Raw genomic sequence first — 22675 nt, forward strand, 5'->3', positions numbered from 1 at the left:
CAGCTGTGGCACCTCGGGGCCAGGCGCAGCCCCAAACCCTTTCCTCCCTCCAGCATCTCTCCTCAGAGGCTTTTCAGGATTTGACTCCTTGGTACCTTCAGGAATTTTCTTCCCCCATCCCGGCCATTCGCATTGGAGTATTTGTGAGTTTTTTCCAAGTTGCTTTTCCAATTTTCCCGCATCGTTTCTAAATTTATACTGTGCCTCCCAGCTTCCACATCGGCTGCAAACTTCAAAATATCATTTTGTTCCACTGCTTGCATGGTTCATGACGATACATTGACAGATCAGACCTAGGATGCACCTCCATGGAAATCCAGTTAATAAATCCCCCCATGTCCGTAACGGACGACTCATATTTGCTCTTAAGCAACAGTTTCCTGACCCATTTGGCATTTATCCTTCGGTAGTTTCCTCTAGACCAAGTTTCCCCTCATCTGCTTATGAGGATGAAAAGTGAGAGGGCATGGAAAGCCCTGCTGTAGGCAGGATAAATGGCTTTTATCACCCTCCCAGCTCCCGGCGCTGGTTATCCCGTTGAGCTGAACGGATGCTGCCGCGCGGAGCTGTCGGCAGTCGGCAATCTGCTCCGTTTGCCGACGCTAAACGAGCCCAGCGCGGGTGACTTTGGATTTCCCACCCGTGGCTTTTTTTTTTTTTTTTTTTTTGCATCATTAGCAATAATTTTAATTAACCACCGAGTAGGTTTTTTCCCAGGGGAAAAGAATTAAGGCCGGACCCCTGCGAGGCGCCGGTTCCCGAGCTAACGGTGTCGGTGCGCGCGGCGGAAGCGCTAATGGCTCAGCCCGGGGTATGCCGTGGCGGCGACGGAGAGCTTTGACTTATTACCCCCCCTGCTCCCAGCCCCGAGAGAGAACGAAGGCAAAAACATCATCATCATCAATTTCTCAGCAGAGGATCGCGAGAAAGCGGCTGCCGGTTTGGGTTGCCGCTAATTTGTCTTCCATGAGCAATTAATCAGGAAGACGAGCGGGCACCGTCGCAGCCGAGACGCTCCCACCACCATCCTGTCACCCTCCGTGAGCACCACCCGATGCCCATCCCAAGCCAGGGAACCCCTGGGCACCTGCCCTTTTTGCAGGGATGTTTGGGGCTGTGCAGCCTTTGGTTGTAGCCCAGCTGGAGCTCGGTAGCGTGGATGTGCCACCGTGGCACAGGGATGCTCGCAGCTGGGGCTCTCCTCCTCTTGGTGATGGTGGGGCTGCCCCTGCTCTGGCGTTATCTTGTCTTTTTGGGCTGCTGTGTCAATTTTGAGGTGTTTTTCTCTTTCTTCCATCCTAGGGAATGGGCTACCTGCACGCCAAGGGGATCCTTCACAAGGATCTCAAGTCGAAAAACGTTTTCTATGACAACGGCAAGGTGGTCATCACGGACTTCGGCCTCTTCAGCATTTCCGGAGTTCTCCAAGCGGGCAGGTAGGACATGGTGTGGTGGACACACCGGCGTTCCTCCCTGTGCCCTGGAGCTCCACTTGGAGGTGGGAACACAGGGAGGGAGCCCAAAAACCTCCTCTGCAAGTGCCTTTCTGGGTCTGCAGCCTCGACTGGCATGAGGACAAGGTGCCTTTGGTTGTCCTGGAGCTGCCCCAGGGATTTCAGCATCTCACCTCCCAGGGTTTTGCTTTTGAGGATGCTTGCTTTGGGAAAAGAGCGAGACGTGTAGCTCTTGCAGAGACCCCTCTGCCCCACTCCCTCGAAACACAGCTCCACGCTCAACGCCGGTGTTGGGTTTGCAGCATAAAGCCCTGGAGGGATGGCGAGAGCGAGGTGGGCTTTCCGCAGCGAGGTGGGCCTGGGCTCAGTGCTGAGCAGTGGAAACCAACTGCTCTGCTCCTTGGGTGCAGAAGTTGCAGGTTGTTTGAATTGATTTGATTCGGTTTCATTTATTTTTTAAGCCCAGCATCAGGGAGGCAGAGTTGCTTTGGATCGGTAGGAAGGAGAATGACGTTGCGTGCGAGTCTCCAACATTTTGGTTCAGGGCTTGGCACCAGGCTGAGTCTCTTGGACCCAACCTCTTCCCATGGGATGCATCATTGCCATGCCAAACCACTCTACTGCCAGCCAGGAGATGCTCCTCGGGCTCTGTTTCACTGGAGCTGGCAAAGTTGGCTTGTTCCTTGGCCTTTCCCCAACGCCATTCTAAATCCCCTGGCATCTCCTTTGGCTGCTCTGGTGACCTTTCGGGTGCTGCAGACATCTGGCCGTGGTGTTTGCGCCGAGCCGGGGCATGGAGCAAGACAGCGAGAAAACGAGAGCCGAGCTCGGGATATTTACAGCATCGTGACATTTATTGGTCTCTTTGGGTTTGGAAACAAGCCCATTTGGTAAATGTTCCTTATTAAATGTTGGTTTCCCTCCCCCCCCCACCAGTGTTTTGGGAGATTTTCAAGCTGTAGGCACGGCAGGGTAAAGAGTTTCAGCAGCTGTGGAAAGGAAGCAAAGCAAAGCTGGGGGGAAAAGGAAACAGGAGAGGGGAAAAAAGAACAAAGATTATGTTTTCCTTTTTTGTGAAAACTGAAAAAAACCCGGGAGTGTTGCTGACTTCTCGCAGTGGGAAAGTGCCTTTGCACTAAACCCTTTGTGTTAGAAGCAGCCCGGGCCAAGCGTGGCCTTATCGGCACCGGCAGCTTGGGCAGGTTTCCTCCGGCAGCGCGGTACTCACCTCCTGGTCTTTTCCGTCTCCGTCACCCCACGGGACAGGGTTTGTTGCTGGCGAGGTTGTGGTGGCCCAGCAGTGCTTTAAGGCAAAGACGCTCAGGCTGGAGAGATGGGCCTGTGAGAACCTCATGAAGTTCAATGTGGCCAAGTGCAAGGTCCTGCACGTGGGTTGGGGCATTCCCAAGCACAAGTACAGGCTGGGCGGAGAATGGATGGAGAGCAGCCCTGAGGAGAAGGACTTGGGGGTGCTGGTCGATGAGAAACTCAACATGAGCTGGCACCGTGCGCTGGCAGCCCAGAGAGCCAACCGTGTCCTGGGCTGCATCCAAAGCAGTGTGGGCAGCAGGGCGAGGGAGGTGATTCTGCCCCTCTGCTCTGCTCTGGTGAGAGCCCCCTGCAGTGCTGCATTCAGCTCTGGGGTCCCCAACATCAGAAGGACATGGAGCTGTTGGAGCAGGTCCAGAGGAGGCCACGAAGATGATGCGAGGGCTGGAGCACCTCTGCTCTGGAGACAGGCTGAGAGAGTTGGGGCTGTTCAGCCTGGAGAAGACAGCTGCGGTGAGACCTTCCAGCACGTTCCAGTACCTAAAGGGGCTACAAGGAAGCTGGAGAGGGGCTTTGGACAAGGGCGCGTAGTGACAGGACGAGGGGCAATGGCTTTAAACTGAAAGAGGGGAGATTTACATTAGATCGAGGGAAGAAAGTCTGGACTCTGAGAGTGGTGAGGCACTGGACCAGGTTGCCGAGAGAAGCTGTGGCTGCCCCATCCCTGGAAGTGTTCAAGGCCAGGTAGGATGAGGCTTTGAGCAACCTGGTGTAGTGGAAGGTGTCCCTGCCCATGGCAGGGGGGGCTGGAGCTAGATGGTCTTGAAGGTCCCTTCCAACCCAAACCATTCTGTGGTTCTCTGATTCTATGAGATAAAATGCACCTTGGAAACTATATTTTTTTTTTCTAATTCCTGTACGATGAGGTTGAAAGATTAAAGGGAAAGGTGACGACTGCCTCTCTCCATCCCATGCCTCTTGAGGCGAGCCGGGCGGCCAGTCTTTCAGCTCTGCTTGTATAAATACCATCTGGTTTTAGCACAAACGTAGCCAAAAGCTTAGGAAACCCAAGAAATCCATTGGTGCTGCAGCAGAGATGTGAGTTTTGGCTCTGGTTTAGCAGTTGGGTGGGGAATTTGGGACTTAGGTCCTGCCAGGATGAGGTTGCAGCTCGTTCCAGCAGTGGTAGAAGGATTTGGGTGAAAATGGCCAAATTTTGCCAGGAACCTTTGCTATGAAGGTCAGAGATGCTTTGGAGATAAAACGAGAGCTGAGACACTGGGGAAATGGAGTATCTGATGGGATGGACCAATGTGTGGCCATCTCTGCTCGAGGTTGGCATGTCACTTGGTGGCTAAGGTCCAGGAGATCGCTCAGGAGAGGAAGGATGGTCAGAAATGCAAGGCTGGACAGAAACGAGTGGCATTTTGCTAGAAAAATGGAGATCGTGGGGAAATTTCTGCCTTGAGGAGCTCTCAGTGTGGTTGCCCTGGACTGCTGGTGGCACACATGTCTTCTGCCAGCAGAGAGCTTTGGGGATCCACACTCATCGGTTACCAGGAATTTTGAAGCAGCGAGTGCCTGCAGGTCTGATTTCCCTTTTCAAGATGGGGTTTTTGCTGGTTCTGGTTTCTCTTAGATGAAGAAGAATGATGAAGCCTGGTTTTGGGTCCTCAGAGGCTTGCATGGACAAGCCTGTATGGAGAAGGGAACAAGTTTTTGCAGGTCAAGTTGAGGATGGTGAAGTTGCCTCAGATGTGAATGAGAACTGCAAACTGGCCTGTCTTTGCTAGGATTAAAAAAAGACACAGCTTAAAAATCCTCCTCGTCCTCCTACGAGCAGCTTCACCATCAGTTCATGAAAGCATCCGGCACAAGGAGTTTGCAGCGTCCATCCGTGCCAGGACACGCTTGGGCTGCTGAAAAACGAGGCGGCTATTGCAACCGGAATACTTTCTGCAGAGGTGTCATAATCTGGTGTCTTGTCCTGGAGAAATCAGGTTTATTTCTCCTTTATTTAAAGGCTGTAGGGTGTGGTAGGGCTGCTCTGTAGTTAGGAGGAGCTCGAGGTGGGTCTTGAGTAGCCTGAAGAGCTCTTCTGCTCTTGCTTTTGCCTTGGGGCTGGCTTGTCCTCGGTGGCTTTGGAAGATGCTCGTCTGGTTGTACGGCTTTCTGCTGGTGGAAGCGGCCATGTCGGTTATGGAGTCGGACAAACTTTTGCCATGAAACCTCAGATCGCTCTGATTGAACCACGTTTGGGATTGTGTTGAGGCTCAGCTCCCTCGTGGGAAGCTTGGGGCGTACCTGAGCTTCGCATGGGAGCTGCGGAGCCAAATCCTGTCCCCGGAGCATCCCGGGATGAGCCTGAACGCCACTCCCAGGCTACAGCAGCGCTGGATGACTTGAATGAGCAAAAATCAAATGTGCCGGTGCCATCCTGGTCTGGCTGAGGGCAGCAGAGCAGATCTACATCCCGCTCCCCGCTGCCTGCCCGGGCATGGAGACCACGGACACGGAGAAGGACGAGCGAGCTCCTCCGCCTCTTTTCTAATTACCGCGGTGCTTGACGCTGGCTTGTAATTAAGAGCTGTGCAGGGCTGGAGGATGGTGGTGGGAGCTGGGGGGAGCTGAAAGCCTCTCCCCTGTGCCAAAGTGCTGTCTCCTGCGGCTCTGGGAGCCGGAGGGTCCGTGGCTCACCGGAGCCGCTGATTGCAGCAGTGGCTCCAACGCAGCAGGAGGAAGAGGAGCAGTTGAGACCCCGGAGGGGGTACGGAGGCTTAATCAGTGATTCCCTGGAGCAGCAGAGTCCTTCCCTAGGGAGGGGGTTCCTCCTCTGGTCGCTGCCAGACCTGGGGGTGATGCCTGGGGATGGGGTTTTGGGAGGATCCGGACTGCGTCGTCCTGGGATTGTGCACGTTGTGTGGATGCAGCCGCGGGGAAGAGCCAGCCAAGGAATCGGCGTCAGCAGTGGGAGCTTCTCGTCCTGCCTCAGGGTGGGTGAAGGTGTCCCTGCCTGAACGGTGTCCCCTGGGACCTGGGCTCTGGGATTTTGGCCCCAGCAACCCCACAGCCGTCCCTTACCCCTGCACAGCGCTGTCTCCAGGAGGGCATCCAAGCACAAACAGGGAGAAATTCCTTGATACGCGATGGTGGCTCCTCCTCCTCCTCTAGCCCAGCGTGATACTGGACAGTTTTGTTACCTCCTGCAAAACTCCGCTGCTGAATTTGGGCTCGGACACACGATTAAGTTGTTAACGTGCTGCCCCCACCAGTGGTCCCTGCCCATTTCACTGCCCGGGGACCCTTTTTATGCCAGCGGTGCAGCCCAGGTGCCTGCTGGAGGGTGTAAAGGACGACGAAGCAACCAAAGTCATCCTCTGGCCAAATCAACCTCATGCATCTGTACTGAGTGGGGGGACCTCAAGGAGGCAGAGGGAAGTCGGTGGGGTCAGCTGAGGGAAGTCAGTGAAGTGGGATCCTGGGGTGGGATGTAGCAATGTCACAGTGGGATCGGCCACCACCCATCACGGAGCAGGTGATTGTGGCAAAGCTGGGCTGCTCCCATGGGTGATCGTGTGGGAGAATTGGCCATGAAGAGGGGCTGGAGGGGCTGTTCGGGGCCAAAGAGCTGAAAACGCTGATTTCCAGGCCATTATTATAGGGTGGGTTTGGTTGGAAGAGACCCTTCGAGGTCCCAGCTCCTGCTCAGACCCCAGCTCAGGTGACAACGCTGGCGGAATTTACCCCAGGTAATGCTTTGGCCCCTGCTCTTTTAGGGTGTTTTGATGCAATGGTCACAGCGAGGGCCCTGGCACCAGCCTGGCAGAGCTGAAGGTCCCCCTCACCCCCATCCTGTGTCCGAATTGTGGGGCGGGCACAAAGCCACCGCTCTGGCGTTTCTTAGAGCGGGGTCAAAACCCGACTTTGCACAGATGCCGTTGGGAAAACCAGGCGTAAACACTCCAGGGAGAGGGTTTGGGGAGGGTTTTGGGGCTGCTTGCTGGTGGCGACGTCTCCTGCCACCGCTTCGGCTCCGTGTTTTGGCAGGCGGGAGAACAAGCTGCGGATCCAGAACGGCTGGTTGTGCCACCTCGCCCCTGAGATCATCCGCCAGCTCTCGCCGGACACCGAGGAGGACAAGCTGCCCTTCTCCAAGCACTCGGATGTCTTCGCGCTGGGGTGAGTGGCCACGGTGGCATGGGTGGGCAGACGGCAGAGAACCGGCGTGGTCGTGGCGGGTGTGAGCTGCTCGGAGCAGCCGGGAGGGGACGGGAATACCGTTTCCTTGCCACAACACCGAGGGGATGCTGGCAGTGGGAATCCCCGTCGCTGGGCTCAGGGCACCTTTCTGCTCCGAGAAATTGTGAGTTAAACCCCTCAAAATCACCAAATCCTCCAGTTCTGGCTACGGCCCCGGGTGGCTCCAGGCGACGGGATCTGGAGCATCCTGAGGATGCCAGCCTGGCATCGTCTCTCCCCGGCATCCTCCTGGGGTGGGTACCGAGGAGAAGATGCTCTGAATGTCACCTGCGGATGCGGAAAGTTGGGGACAGAGGTTGGGAGACCCCAACACCCTAATTCTCCCCACCAGCCCCGGGTGCAGTGGTGGCGGCTGCTGGGAACCAGCGCTGCTGGGGCGGGGGAGATGCCAAAAAAGCTGAGAAGAGGAGAATTGAGGAGTGTCCTTGAGTGATCCGGCTCCTCGCCCGCGCCGTTTATCCGAGAGCAGATGCCCTTTATGGCAGGAGCCCCATCTTGCCCCGATAAAAACTCGAGGCGGACGCCGGGCCGGGGGTTTGAACCCAGCGGATTAATTTTCTCGTGGGCTGCGGGGATTAGTGCGCCTGGGGCTGTTATGGGAGGCGATATTTCCATCAAAACCACAGGAATTACAGCTGAAAGGGGCTGCCTTTTTTTTTAACCCCTCCCTGAGGTATAACTTTAGCACGAAGATAAAGAAGTAATTAAGGGATTGTATTGAACTAAGCGAGAGTCGCTTACTTAGACTTAATTTTTCCTTTTTTTTTCTGAGTGTGAGCTCTGCCCTTACGTAAAGCATGAGTTTCCTTAAAAGATTAAAAAGCTTTTCCCACGCTTTTCCCTCTTTCTTGTTTGTGCCGCCCTCCGCTGAGCCCGGGAGGCTCATGGATGATCCGGAGGGTTATTGCCGTCGCCGCTTCCCTGTAGGGATTTGAGGATCAGTGACAGCAAGAGGAAAAAAATCTTTCAAAGACTCCCAAAGTGGGCAGAAATGTTAAATTAAAGAGTGTGGGAGGGCAGCACGGACAAACATCGCGGCAATAATTCGTATTTAAACGCGCGGAATTCTGGTGTGAAGGGGGACGGAGCAACAGAACCCGACTCCATAGCACCATCCCTATCCTGGGAAATGTTCTGGATGCTTCTGGGTGTGGGCAGGTGAAAAATTAAGCTTCAAACTCCCAACTAGAAACTTGAATTTAATTGCATCAGATGGGTTCAGGCACCTTTGAAATTCCTGCTCCTGCCTGAGCAGCTCATCCCATCCTGCTGGGACTTGTGCCTCTCCAGCCCCCCCATTCCTCTGCACCTACAGCACCGATGGGCATCTCATGTTATCCAAATTTTTGGAGATTTACAGCCAAATTCGGTGTATTTTTCCAAAATCAGGAGAGTTGATGCCCAAAATCCTGCCTTTATCAGACCCCATCTGCCAGATTTTTCCACCCTAATGCCATTTTAACCCTATTTCCTGCTGCTTTAACTGGCTGTGATGGCATTCCTTGATGGGAAAAGCAGCTCCAGGGAATTTGCCGTGGAAATCAGGGTCAGTGCTGCGGGAGTCAGGGCTCATCCAGTCTCCGGGTGCTGGAAAACACGAGGATCCAAAATTCCCAGGTGGCAGCGGGGGCGGAGGATGGCGGGGGCGGCCGCCAGCTCAGCCAGAGACGCCCTTGTTTTGGGCTATTCCCTTGGATTTGGGAGTCCTCACGGAAAGGAGGGCTTGGCTTAGCGATGGGAGCGGTGCAGCGGCAGATGGCTGTGGGTTCACGTATGCCATCACCTGGTGAGGGCACCGTGGATGGTTCATACCACGGCTTGAACGGCTTTTTGTGACTTGGAGAGCTTTTTGCAGAAGGAAAAGAGAAAAGTCGGAGCGAAAGCGAATTCTCAGGCTCGTCCTTCCCCGGCTCTCGTGGCCCCGTGCATCCGGAGCTGGTGGCAGAGTTAGAAACAATTTACCCACTACATCATCTATTAAGCTGCTCCGTGGGCAACGGGATGAAGAGCCGTCGCAGCCTGGTGGGAGATTCCCACTCCATGTAACGGGCTGGCTGGTGGCTCTGCCCGTTCCTCCATCAGCCTCTGTCCTCCTGCCCATGGGCCAGGTTCTCCCCTGGTGTAAATCCTATGGAGACAGGCTGAGAGAGTTGGGGCTGTTCAGCCTGGAGAAGGGAAGGCTCTGGGGAGACCTTCCAGTACCTAAAGGGGCTACAGGAAAGCTGGAGAGGGGCTTTGGACACGGGCGTGTAGTGACAGGACAAGGGGAAATGGCTTTACACTGAAAGAGGGGAAATTTTTTGATCGGATCTAAGGAAGAAATTCTTCCCTCTGAGGGTGGTGAGGCACTGCACCAGGTGGTCCAGAGAAGTTGTCACTGCCCCTTCCTTGGAAGTGTTCAAGGCCAGGTTGGATGAGGCTTTGGGCAACCTGGTGTAGTGGGAGGTGTCCCTGCCCATGGCAGAGGGGTTGGAACTAGATGGTCTTGACGGTCCCTTCCAACCCAAACCATTCCATGATTCTGTGAAATCAGGGATTGAGACAGACTGGTGGCTTGCTCTCGGTCAAGTTGGCAGCCTTGGTTTCCCCATTTGGAAAATGAGAGGTGATATAGAATCATAGAATATCTCTGTAAGGAGGGCTGAGCACCTCTGGTGTCGTATCAGGGATGAAGCATCTCCTGGATGTGGATGATTTTAGAGCAGGGAGAGATGGTGAACACGGGTACCATGGCCAGACATCTCCCCCCTCCAGGATCATCCCAGCTCCTCCCATCCCCTGACCCTCCCTGTCTCCCAACAGCACGATCTGGTATGAGCTGCACGCGCGAGAATGGCCCTTCAAGACGCAGCCAGCGGAGGCAATAATCTGGCAGGTGGGAAGCGGGATGAAGCCCAACCTCAGCCAGATCGGGATGGGCAAGGAGATCTCGGTAGGTGGTGTGGGGCAGGCGCTGGAGCTCCGTGGCTGCGTGCGTGGAGGGAGGAACCTCCCCTGGGTGGAGGGTCCCTTTGAAAAACACTCTGTGCTGCCCAGGATCTGCCAGCAAAAAAGCAGGAAGTCCCTCCCTCCCCAGCCAGCACGGCTCGCTCCTGCTGCAGCACAAGCGTTGGCGAAGGTTGCACGTCCCTTCCATCCCGACCCTTCCTAAAGATGTGGTGACAGAGATGGGGTCCTCATGGGATGGACACATCCCCTCCACCCCAGCCCCTTCTCAAGGATGCAGTGATGGAGATGAGGTCCTCACAGGGTGGACGTTGGGTGCGGAGGTCGTGGTGGGAGAGGGACTGGCTCCGTTGGCTCATGTGTTCGCCCCGTGTGGCTGCAGGACATCCTGCTCTTCTGCTGGGCCTACGAGCAAGAGGAGAGACCCACCTTCACCAAGCTCATGGACATGCTGGAGAAACTGCCAAAGCGCAACCGTCGCCTTTCCCACCCCGGGCACTTCTGGAAGTCGGCAGAGTAAGTCCCTGCCCCTGCCTGTCCTTCTCTGTGCCGGCGGGCACCTCTGCCTGCGCTCCCCAAGACCCCACCATCACAGCTGAACAGCTGGTGTTGGCACTGGGGGAGCACAGGGATGAGTTCTGGGTACGTTCAATGCCACTTGGGTGGGAGAAGGTGGGTAGGCAGAGTGGTCATGGAGTGCTGTGCCCATGGCAGCTGTCACTGCAGTGCTGGCTGCCCTTCTTGGGGCCAAAAAGCCTGTGAAAGTAGTCGGAGATGGTCGGGAGGAGCTTGGTGATGTTCTCCACCAACACCAGGAGGAAGAAGCAGGGTAGATCCAGGAGTAGGCTGGAACCAGGACCTTGGGATATGTCCTTTGGGGACATCAGCCAGAGGTTTTTCCCTCCTAGGAAGGTGGGTTTTCCTTCTTTTGCCCAGATTAGTCGATGGTGGGGGGGGATGCCCTGCCTGAGGTCCCTCCCCAGACCTGTGTCAGCCACCGGGAACAGCACAGAGCCAGGTGGTCCCCAAATCACCCGGAACGGAAGCTGTTAATCAGCAGGGAAGTTAATTACCAATCCCTGCTCCGAGCAGGCACCGGGGTGGCTCCAGCAGCGGGGCGAGGAAGGCTGCGGGCCGGTGCCCGCTGGAGCAGCGGGCCGTGTAATTGCTCGCTGGGGTTCGGGGAGGCTTTTCCCATTGCTGAGCCACGCTCCGTCTGCCGCCGGCTCTGCCCGCCCGGCACCTTGCCCTTAATTACCGGCCCCTCGGAGCTCCCTCTGCTGGATGGGGCGAGGTGCGTGGTACCCGAGGAGCCCCTTCCCCTCCAGCCAATGCCAAACCGGAGAGCTGCCCGCACCTCGGAATCCCACCTCGGGCTGGTGTGGGGGTGCAGAAGTGCCCGGAGGCAGCTCCGTGGCAAAGCCCGTTGGGAATTGCCATGCACCACCCTGCGAAAGCCGACGGTGCTGCGGGATGAAGCATCCGGCACTGATCCTGCTGCGTCGTGTCTCTTCCAGGCTGTGACGGGAGGAGTTACGGGACGGTGCCTTCCTCCCCCTGCGGTTCTCTTCTTCCTCTCCGCTTCCCAAGCCGGCGTTACGGAGGAGCAGCGGACGCCGCGGGCTGACAGCGGGATGGGAATGAGCCTCTTCCCCTGCAGCGTTTCACCCCGTGGAGCTTCTCTGCGAGGGCTGGAGGACCGAGGTGGCGAGGAGACCCCCGGGGCCGCCTGGCTGCAGCGGGACAGGGACGGCGGGCGGCTCTCCGTGCCCACGGGGTCACGGCTCGGGCCAGTTCGCTGCTAAGCTGGGGCGACCCACGAGGCTGACGGCTTCAGTGCCAGCCTGGAGCTCCTCTGATCCCGATGGGCACGGTCAGTGCTCACGATGCTCATTTGGGGAGGGGCTGCTGCTTGGTTCGCGGTGGGTTTCTTGAGTTTCCTTTCTTTTATTTTGGGTTTTGAGGAGGAAAACAAAAACAAAAAGAGGGAGAAACGTTGGCGATTCATGAGTTTAGTGCCGGAGGCTGGTGGAGCCGGGCAGTGCCGCTGCTATTAGCTGCTCCCCGCCGGGAAATGCATCTGCAGAGCTGGCACTGGAGGAGCCCGGCTCCCCCCGCGCCTCGGCAGCCCCGCCGTGGGCAGCCGTGACCTTTCACAAGTGGCTTCTCTACCTCCCGGCCAGGCCCACTTACCCTCCCCCCTGCTGGCTCTCCCTCCCGGCAGGGCGCATCTCCGCGTTCCCGTTAATTCAGCCGTCCCCCTGGTGCATATCTCATCAGCGAGCCTTTGCTTGGCACCGCTCTGCTCCTGGCATCGCCCCTCGCTCCCCAAGGCGCCGCCGGAGCCCCGGCATCTTTTTGGATCCCTGGTTGCCGAAGCCGGGGATGCAGAGAGGCTCTGGTTGTATGGAGCATCTCCCTTCCCGGCCCCGCACGTGGGAGCAGCAGAAGTTTCGGCTGAACAAGCAGCCATGCCCGGGCCCATTTTCCTGTCCATATTCATCTTCCATCGGCCAAATCCCGGAGCTCCCCGAAGAGACGCTCTTTGGGCAGCGTCTCGGAGCCGGTGTTGCCATCGGAACGCCGTGTGCCGGTATTTCCCCCTTCCCATCAGCTGGGATGGGCCCTCTGGCCCCTTCGCTGAGCTGTCAAGCGACAGATGACAAAAAATTGCCTTTTCAGGCCCTTATTGAGCATAATTAACTCGACAGGAACCGTCCTGAATAATTCAATCGTCCTCGAAGTTAGCTTTAATTTGGAGACGTGATGAGGCTCCGCAGACTAACCAGCCCTGGTTGGTTTGCTGCTCCTCTCCCTCCCCCGTGCCAGCGTTTGAACCACTTTAGCATAAGTAAATGAAGATTAGAAACCTAATTGCGGCTGGGAAGAGACATCTCTTTAATCGTGGGGGCGTGCAAGGAGATGCTTTTATTTCTTAAAATTTGCACACGTGCTTATGTATAGAGCCTGAGGTGGGCAGGAGCAGGGGGGCGAATCCAGCCCCCGAGGATGCTGGCACAGGATCGGTGGGGCTGAGTGTCCTGGTGCCACTTTCAGGGCGTTTGGCACCAGGTGGGGATGAGGTAGAATGGCGATGATGAAGAAGGATGCTCCATGGCGGTTTGCCCTCTGCCTCCTCCACGTCCCACGTCTTCTTCATCCCACCCCAGGCCACATCAGCTATGCCCTCTGCTGCCTGCCCTCCCCACCCTGGCTGTCTCGTGCCCTCTCCATCCTCTGCGCGGGTGCGCGCGGGTGCCGTAAACATTGCACTAATCCTCAGAGTCTCTCTGAGTTTTCACCAATGCCTTCACCCGCGGTGGTCCTGAGGTCCATGGGAGGGAGGAGGGTGGTCCTCACGTCCTCCATCGCCGGAGGTCTCTGCTGCCAGGCAGGACACCAGTTGGTTGGTCTGCCCATGAAATCTCCGACCCCCAAACCATGTTCAGGCGGAGCGATGGTTGTAGGAAGGTCGTGTCCTTCTCACTCAGTGGTTTTAGTTTCTAAGTAGGCACGAATGTCCTCGGTGTGCAGTAGCAAGTGGAACGTGTTAGAAGGATGAAGGAGGTGATGCCATGGGTGGTGCTCGGCACTGGGAGTGGCAAAGTGCTGTACCCTGATAGATGTTGTGCAGGTTTATGGTGGAAGGTACAACATCCGTCTTGAAACACCATGGGTTTGTTCTCCGTGCCCCAAGCCCTCTACTTGCCTGGAAAGTCTCACCTTGACATGTTCCCCCACGGGGTCTCACCAGCCCTTGGCAGACGCCTGCTCGATTTCCTCGGCTGAGACTCAAGGGAAGGAGTGAGCTGATGAGTGCGTTGGTTTGGTCCTCACGGGAGCACGGGGCTCTGCGGCGGCCTCACCTGAGTGTCCATCCCTTGGTTTTCGGGCATCCCAAAGGAGCTAAGTGCTCCTACAGCCACCAAACCTCACCAGCCCTTCCCTCATCTCCCTCATCTCTCTTCTCCCTGCCTTTCCTCACCGTGGTGTCTCAGCCAAGCCACGAGCTGAGCCGTGGCACAATGGTACCGACGGAAGAATTGCTGCCCTGTATTTATCGTAAATGAGCTCGGAGGGGCAGCTCCTTCCCTTCCATTCAGCCCAGCAGCCGGGTTATTTGCATCACGCCGTCTTATTTTTGAAAGTCTTAATTATTTAAAAAAACCCCCACAACAACCCAACAAATCTTACTTTTTATTTTTGTTGTTGTTGTTCTTTGTTTTTTTGACTCTGGCTTTGTGCGTTGGGTTTGTGGTGGGTTTTTTTTTTGCTTTTTCCCTGGTTTAAAAATATCCAGCCCTTCAGCAGGGAGAGAATGTCGGAGAAGCTCTCCACAATGCCCTCTAATAGGAGATCCGAAGGAGTGAGAAGGTCCATCCGGTGGCTCAGTTCAGCTGCGTGAGCTCGAGGAGAGACAGGGGTTATTTCCAGATGTGCCAGGCGAGAGTGGAGCTGGTTTTAGCTCGGTGGTGTTCACGTAGGGAATCATCCCCAGCCCTGAAGACAGCCCCAGGCTCTTGGAGCAGAGCAGCCCCAGCAATGCTCTCCTGGCCTGGTCCTCCAGCTCTCAGCTGCTCCATCCTTTCGGGCACCCTCCAAGGCTCTTCCCCGAGTTTCCCAGTCCCTGACATTGCTGCTGTCTTAAGTTTTTTTCCAGCGTTTCAATGTTCGTGGGGAACACCGTGTTTGGGGCTGGTGATGGCCCCAAAGCACTACGTCCTCCTTTGGCTGCTAAATGATATCCCCTGGTCCTTGTTCTTCTTCCATCCACCTTTCCCCTGAATTATCCAAATCCTGGCTGAGCCATGACTGGGCCCTTCCTGGGGATGATGAGCTCAGAGCCCGGCCCCGATGACTTTTATCCGGTACTTGACCATGGCAGGAGCTGCGACGATGGAGATCTAAGACAGGCGGTGGGCAGAGATGGATGTCTCGGAGGTGGAGGAGCTGCTCAACCTTTGCTAGATGCTCTGGAAGAGTCGGTGCCTACGGCTCTGTCTCTTTGGCCATGCTAAGGAGAAGGGGTCTGAGTTGGTCTCAGACCCATGAGATGCTGCCTGCAACCCCCATCCACGCCTTCGCTTCCCTCCCTCCTTTCTTCACCTTTTATTTATTTTAATTTATTTGGATTTATTTATTTTTAATTTTTTTTTTTTTGGCAAATAGTGATTCTTTGGGAAGCTTGGTCAGCTGCAAAAGCCGCCTTGAAGTTCTGGTCCCTGTAAAGTGCGCCGTTCCATTTTCTTGTACATAAGGTATATATAAATATATATACATATCTCTATATGTATGTATATAGATATATACATATATAACGAGCTCGAAAACCTGTACAGTTTCAAACTGAACTCGATGGCCTGCTTTGTTTTCTCGGTGTTAGTTCTGACCGTTGCAGAATGAGCTGACTTTCATCGCCCTTTTCCTCGTTCCCTTTTCTTTTTATAAATATATACATAAATATATATATATATATATTTTGCTGTCGTTGTTGCGAAACTCTCGTCACTGGAAAAGAACGGTTGATTCCGGTGCAAAAAAAAAAAAAGAAAATCAAAAGAAAAAAATCAAAAAATCCTCAACCCAACAACAACAACAACAACAACAACAAAAATGGCTGAGAAAGGCATGCCGGATGTCCCCGCTGTAAATTTGTACAGTAACATTTCTAACGTTTTTCTACACTCGAAGAAAGTATTTATAATTGCCGCTGTGTGACTGAGTGCGAAGCTCTGTGCCCCGCAGAAGTGGATCGCCGTTTGTTCCCGTGGTTTCTTGTGCAGTGTTCGGTGAGGTGACAGTGTATGAATTATTTATGCCAATAAAAAAGCAAAAAACAAAACAAAACAAAAAAAAATACCCAACCCCAAACCCAACCACCACCCAACCCACTTTGCAAATCCCTGCGCTGCTCCGCGACTCCCGCCCTCTCCCGGCTCCGCGCCAGTGGGATGGGAATGGTTCTCCATGGTGGGGTCCGGACCGCTCTCCTCCGTCAGACCCCCCCGAGAGCATCTGTGTGCCATGCTCAGCTCCAGCGACCCTTTAGGGGGGCAAACAGGGCACTGCCGGACCCCCCTTTTCCCTCTCTGCCATGGCAGCGGTCGCATCCCGGCCCTTGGGGACCATAATTCCCGGTGAACGGTTGGATGGGAGCTGAAAAGATGGGAATTGGGCAAATAATGGGAGAGGCAGCGGATAAATCTCCGCTCGGTGGAGGGGTTTGGAGTGGGGTGTGTGTTGGGAGGGGGGATGCTCCTTCCCAATCGGACCCCCGCGGGGACGGCTGAGCCCGGTGATGAAGCGCTGGAGGCTCTTGGCATCTGTTGCTTTGTTTGTTTGCTTCTCCCATGCTGTTTTATTGGGGGAGGGGGGCACCATAAATCTGCAAAAAAAAAAGAAATGGGAAAGCAGCAGCGGTTGCTCGGGAGGCTGAGGCCAGCAGTGCCCAGCGTTGGAGATGGAGAAGAAAATCGCGGAGGGTTGGCGGTGCTTCCCACCCCTGTCCTTCTCCTTCCCTCCTCGCCGTCTCCCGAGCGCTTGAAAGGTAAAATAATGACGGGTCCCCATTAATAAACCATGAAACGCTCAACACTGCTCCTGTCGACGGCTTTTCATCTTCCAAAGCCCGCAGGAGCCCGAAACCAATTAAACCAGGCACATCCCGGGTGGGGAGCGGCAGCGGGGCCGGCTGGAGGGGATTTTCCTGGGAAAAGATGAGGTCGGGTGGAAGGAGATGGCTGCGGTCAGGTGTGGATGTCCCAGAGGAGAGAAAACGGGGAGGTTTGGGGGTAAAAAGCCACCACTCGATGCCCCACCATGGCAGGGGCTTTGCCACCCCCCTGGCTGCATGGCACCATCATGTACGGGTGATAAACAGGTGTAAATCCAGAGGGTTCCCACCGGTTGGGAGCGTAACTGGTTGGCACTGGTGTGTGTAACCGGGCAGCTCTGGGGATGGAGCCACTGCTGGGAACACCGGCGGCGCTGAGCCCCCGCCGAGCCTGGCGCGGGGATGCTGAGCGCGCTCCCAGCTTGTGGCTAATGAGATGCCGGCACCAGGATGGGGATAAATGTGGGATCCAGCCCCAAAACAGCTGGATCGATGGATCAGAGGCGCCTCGGAATACGTATGTGCATACGCACACGCGTGTGGACGGGAGAGTGGCAGGATCACACACACGTGGCCGTAACCTCCTTCTCGCTGCCGGTGAATCACGAGCCATTAATATTTCCCAGGATAAAGGCAGGGAGCGATAGAGGAGCTGAACCCCTGGGATGCCAGCTCCAGCCCTCCCGGGGACAGCCCACGGCAGTGCTCTGGGACGGCGGGCAGGGGGTCGGGGTGGGCATGGCTCCTGCTTGGGTGCCGGTGCCGGTGGCACGACAGAGGTGCAGCAGGCTCAGCTGGCGAGAGAGGACAAAGTCATCAAGGGGGGCTGTTAGGTGCCCCCCAAAATGTTACTAGCCCAAAGCTACGTTGGTGGAGAAGGAGGAAGGCAGAAGCCACCTGTGTTTTCACCAGGGAAGGTGGCTCCGGAGAGGTTCCCATGTGTTCCAGGTGCTGCTCGGGTCACCCACCCTCCCTCCGGACACACCGGGACTAATGATAGAAAATTTGCCCCCACAATTAAGCACGTGCCGAAACCTTTTATTGACTTGGTCTTAAATCAGCTGCGTGGGCACCGAAATGGTGCGTTGGGCTGTTGGACAAGGCCACCGGCCACTGCCTTGGCACAGACACCGCGCCGTCACCGCAGGGACGGCTCCAAGCGCCGTGTCTGCTGCCGGTGGGTTCATCTTCTCCTTTTGGCTCTGGATTGGCAGGAATGGGAGAAAAAAAAGGGCTGGTGGGGAGCCGAGCCCCAAGGCCGGGGGGTGAGACCCAGCAGTGGCTGCAGCTGGTGCCATCCCCAGTCCCAGCCCAGTGCTTGGGGGTCTGGGCTGGGGTTGAGGCTGCGCAGAGTCTGCAGAGCAGGAAAACTGCGTATCAACGTGACGCTCGTGCTGCAGCCGGAGCCAGGATGGGGCTCGCGGGGGTCCTGCATCACTGATCCGGGCCCGGACTATCCTGCTGGTGCCAGTTCTCGCTGGGACAGGCATGGCGCCGGCACGGGCTGGGGTTGCAGCCGTGCCCGACAATGGGGTATTGTTGGGCCACTGTGATTTATTTCTTCCCCAGGGCTTTCTCAGGAGCTTCAAGGAGCCCTCGGTGCTGGAGCACAAGGCTGGGCCCTTCTGGGGGGGCCAGGGGTAGGCTGAGCTCCCCGCAGCCACCCCAGCAGCGACTGGGGGAGGTGCCGCATGGGTGGGCACAGGCTGGGGCTTGATTAGCCCTTCGTTAGGGCTTGATTAGCTCATCAAGGGCTGTCCTGCCCTGGGAGCGGGACACGTGGGACAGCCCCAGCCCGCTCCACCATGGATGTCCTGGAAAACATGGCGGGGGCTGACGATGCACCGACTAATTGGCTGCTTCCGGGGCGGCCACCCAGCCTTTAACAGGATTGTTGCTCTGAGCCGGAGCGGAGCTGATCCCGCTTTGCAGAAAGACCCAGCTCGTTAGTGGGATTAATACCAGCCAGGGTGTATAAGGGAGCTGGTTTCCATCCTCCCCTGCCTGCTGGGGAACGGGCTGCCCTGGTCCCAGTCCCTGTGGTCCTGCTGTCCCATGGCTCAGCAGATTCCCAGCTCGTTCCTCACCTCTATTTTTATGTGTCCCTCTGGGACAGAAACCTGAGCCCTGGCTGCCTTGTCCTGTGCCCACAGATGGTGCGGGGGCTCCCAGAGGAGGACCCTTTCCTCCCAGCTGCCTTGGGAAGGAGGAATGATTCCCACTTCCCAGCTTTTTACCCTAAACTTTGCACTTGCAGCTTCCTCCGAGGGCTGAAAAGCTGTGCTGTGCCCTTGGCACCACCAGGTAGAGAAACTGGTACCTCCCAGCTCTTTATTTACTCCTTGTTTGGTTGGGGCAGGGGGGATTTCTGTGTCTGTTCAGCAAACCTGGGCCTGGGGGGGGGGGGGGTGAGGCACCCCCATGCTGTTGGATGTGCTGTGGAGATGGGGCTGCAGTGCTGAAGGTCCCCTTGGAAAATAAACCTGGGGCTCAGGGGTACATGCCTGGGCACCTGGAGGGCTGTGCCCACCCAGGTGGGTTTTGGGCAGCTGGCACTGAGGGCTGACCTTTTTGGGCACATTGGGGTGCCAGGCACTACTGTGGGGCTCTAGAGGGCATGAGGAAGACTCTGTGCCCCCACCCTCAGGACAGCCATGGAGTAGGGGTGCTCTGTGGTACCCACTGGCTCCACGTCCCTGTTTCCAGCCCAGCAACCCAGCTGCTACCAGGTGCTGTGGGTGAGCCTTCAGCCTCTCCTCCCTTCATCATCCCCAGTGGGGAGAGCTTAGCTGGGTGCTGCCCCCCCATCCTCTCCAGCCCCATGGCAATGGGCAGGGTGAGGGCACCATCCCCAGCTCTGCGGGCAAAGACACACGATGCCTTCTGTGTCATCCCACCATGCTTACACCCAGTTGTGTAGCAGCTCTAGAAGAGGGTTTGTGAAGGTCCCTTGTAAAATCATGCCATAAATCTTGGAAAATCATCCCATAAATCCCTATTTATGGGTGTTTGAGGGGCTTTGGCAGCACCGGGTTCGCTGGCTGCTGTGGCCACAGGTGCTTGGGGATGCCCCGAGTGTGGGGACCGGCTGTGTCCATCAAGCTGATGTCGCTCTAACAGGCTCTCATGACCTTGGCTGCTGCCCTGGGATTTGGGGGGGGCACGGACGTGGGAGGGGACGGCCACCCCTGAGCTCAGACGCTGAGATTAGAGCAGTGCTGCTGCGGTGGCCGAGCCCTGGGTTGGGTTTCACTCACTGGTGGCTATTTTCAGGCCCGTGGATCCGGTGGGTGATAACGCTTGCGTGATGGGTCCCCGCTCCCTCCCCGGAGCCCCCAGACCCCAACGTGTTGGGCTGCTTCTGAGTTAGTTTTGCGTTTACACCAATGCCTTGGCTCGGCGTCAGTTTTGCAGCCTCCACGTTGTGAATCCTGTTTGTTCCCTGCAGGGATGGGGGGAGGCTCCGGGCAGCTGCCGTGCTGGGAAGGAGAAGATTTTGGCCGTGGGGATCCCTTGCTGTGTGGTTGGGCAAACGTTCTTGGTGGTTTCCCCCAGGTCCTGCCCCTGGGCTTGGCTCAGAGGAAAATGAATTGTCCCATTACCGTGTTTTACTCCCACACCTTAAATACAATGGACCCGGCAGGAGAGTGCTGGGTCCACCTGGGGTGCTGCTTGCCCATGCCAGGGGGGTGTGGGAAAGAGGCTTGGCCACAGCCTCCCGGGGAGCACTGTGGGACTGGTTCTCCCGAGGGAACCATGCTGCAGCTGTCCTCGGACCCAGCGGTGAGCAAGACCTGGGCTGTGCTGGGGCCAGTGGGGCGAGACCGCAGGCTGGGTTGATGCGTGCTGGGGCTTGGAGCGATGCTGGATGGGACCCTGCTGTGGGGATGGGTGCTGGGGTGCCTGTGGTGCTTTGTTGGGGGTGGAGTTTGGGGGCTGAGCGGCTGGGAAGGTCGTGCTTGGCTCCTAAAGGGGCAGACAAAAACTGTTGAGGAGGCTCAGAACATTCTTGCCTGTGGAAATTAGGTGGGGAAGGCGAAGGGGTGGCCTTCAAATGCTGGGGAAGCTGATAAAATGGCTTGGGGATGCTGGTTGAGAAGCTCACTGCGAGCCGCCACCGTGCGCTGGCAGCGCAGAAAGCCAACCGTGCCCTGGGCTGCATCCAAGGCAGCGTGGGCAGCAGGTCAGGGAGGGGATTCTGCCCCTCTGCTCTGCTCTCGTGAGCCCCCCCTGCAGTGCTGCGTTCAGCTCTGGGGTCCCCAGCACAAGAAGGACATGGAGCTGTTGGAGCGGGTCCAGAGGAGGCCACAAAGATGATGCGAGGGCTGGAGCACCTCTGCTCTGGAGACAGGCTGAGAGTTGGGGCTGTTCAGCCTGGAGAAGAGAAGGCTGCGGGGAGACCTTCCAGCACCTTCCAGTACCTAGAGGGGTACAAGAAAGCTGGAGAGGGGCTTTGGACACAGGTGTGTAGTGACAGGACACGGGGCAATGGCTTTAAACTGAAAGAGGGGAGATTTCCATTAGATCTAAGGAAGAAATTCTGGACTCTGAGGGTGCTGAGGCACTGGACCAGATTGCCCAGAGAAGCTGTGGCTGCCCCATCCCTGGAAGTGTTCAAGGCCAGGTTGGATGAGGCTTTGAGCAACCTGGTGTAGTGGAGGGTGTCCCTGCCCATGGCAGGGGGGTTGAACTGGATGATCTTGAAGGTCCCTTCCAACCCAAACTGTTCTATGTTTTTATGGAAATAACGATTGCCCCAGCGGGACCTGCTGCCCATTCCCATCTGGCTGCAGCCCCAGGGCATCCCTCCAGGGCTTCCTCCTGCACTGCTGGAGGCATCCAAGCCCCCTCTCTAAATACACCTATATTCTATCAGAAAAATTTCCTGTAAAGCAGCGAGCAGCACCTTTCCCACCCGCCACCTCCTTGTTTCCATGAAGCTGGTTGCCAATGTGCCGGGATGGATCCTGCTTCTCCCCTAGCCTGATCTGGGAAGCCCCAGCCAGGGGGATAAAAGCAGAAATACTAAACTGCCCCGATGCTTCTGCTGGAAGGTGGGGCACAAAAGTCTTTCTCACAGAAACATGCTGGTAAAATACCCCAGTGCAGAGCAATGGGCACTGACTCTGGCTTTGGAAGAGGAAAATCCCGGGTTAAATTTCTCAAAATCAGATAAAAGTGGGATTTCGCAGGCAAACGGTAGCCACCGGAGGGCACGTGGGACAACGTTCCTGCTCTCACGAGCAGCATCAGAGTCACCTTGTGTTGGGAAGGGCTCGTGTGAAGTACGGCAGGGACCTGATCCAGAGGTGTTGACGGTGACCGGTGCGGAATGTGGCTTTTGAAAACGGTTTTTATTTTGCAAGGGTTGGGTTCCTTGAGGCTGAGCTGAGGCTTCAGGGCAAGGGAGTCGCATCCGTGGTGGTGAGACGTGTGGGTCGAGCACGTCCCTCTCCACTCGGGGCTGGAGGGGTGGAAGCCTCTGAAGTTTAAAGCAGCTCAGGGGGAGCTCAGGGGCTTTGCAGCAGCCAAACCCAACGCCAAATCGAGGTGCAGCTCTGCCATCGGATGATGGATGAGGAGATTGGAGGGGGCAGGAGACAAGAGGGTCCCTGGTGATGATTTAATCTCGAAGCACCGCTTTAATTAACGCAGCAGTCCTTGGATGCACCCGAATTCTCCAGGTGCACCCGGGGCTGAAGCCATAGCGAGGCACCCACACACCCCTTCCTGCCCCCCTCCCGCCCCCCTTGCTTTGTAGCTGAGAAAAATCGATGCGAAACCTTTTCAAGATGCTGGGAAAGACCCGTTATCTCCTGATCGAGCCGGGGAGGTGAAGTTCAAACAAAACCCCACGGCTGCGTCAAGGACGAGAACTCCTTGTGCGCTCATCGGGGGGGTGTGTGTGTTAAAAAACCAATCTCCTTCTGCAGAGACCTAATGGTTCCTTATGGTTCCTTCAGTTTAAGCCTTGTTTGCCCTGGTCACTCCACTGGGCTTTCTCCTTCTCATTTTTCCCATTATCTGGGTGTTTTGAACTCAAATCTGAAGATTTCTCTCTCCCTCCCGACCCCACCGGGTGGCACAAGGGAGAGACAGACCCTAAATGCCCCCAAATTACCCAAAACCCACC

General features: G+C 56.4%; 1 protein-coding gene across 1 annotated transcript in view; it reads left to right on the forward strand.

Moving 5' to 3' along the window:
* The window catches only part of KSR2 (kinase suppressor of ras 2), a 61439-nt gene extending 50990 nt beyond the window's left edge, over window positions 1-10449 (forward strand). Inside the window, exons 14-17 of the mRNA XM_086623717.1 lie at window positions 1303-1436; window positions 6771-6902; window positions 9786-9915; window positions 10312-10449. Of these exons, the coding sequence (XP_086479843.1) occupies window positions 1303-1436; window positions 6771-6902; window positions 9786-9915; window positions 10312-10449 (534 nt within the window). The remainder of the gene's footprint in view (window positions 1-1302; window positions 1437-6770; window positions 6903-9785; window positions 9916-10311) is intronic.
* The last annotated feature ends 12226 nt before the right edge of the window (window positions 10450-22675 follow it).

Source organism: Tauraco erythrolophus, chromosome 19, assembly GCF_009769465.1.
Source record: "Tauraco erythrolophus isolate bTauEry1 chromosome 19, bTauEry1.pri, whole genome shotgun sequence".
In the NCBI taxonomy this organism is placed as follows: Eukaryota; Metazoa; Chordata; class Aves; order Musophagiformes; family Musophagidae; genus Tauraco; species Tauraco erythrolophus.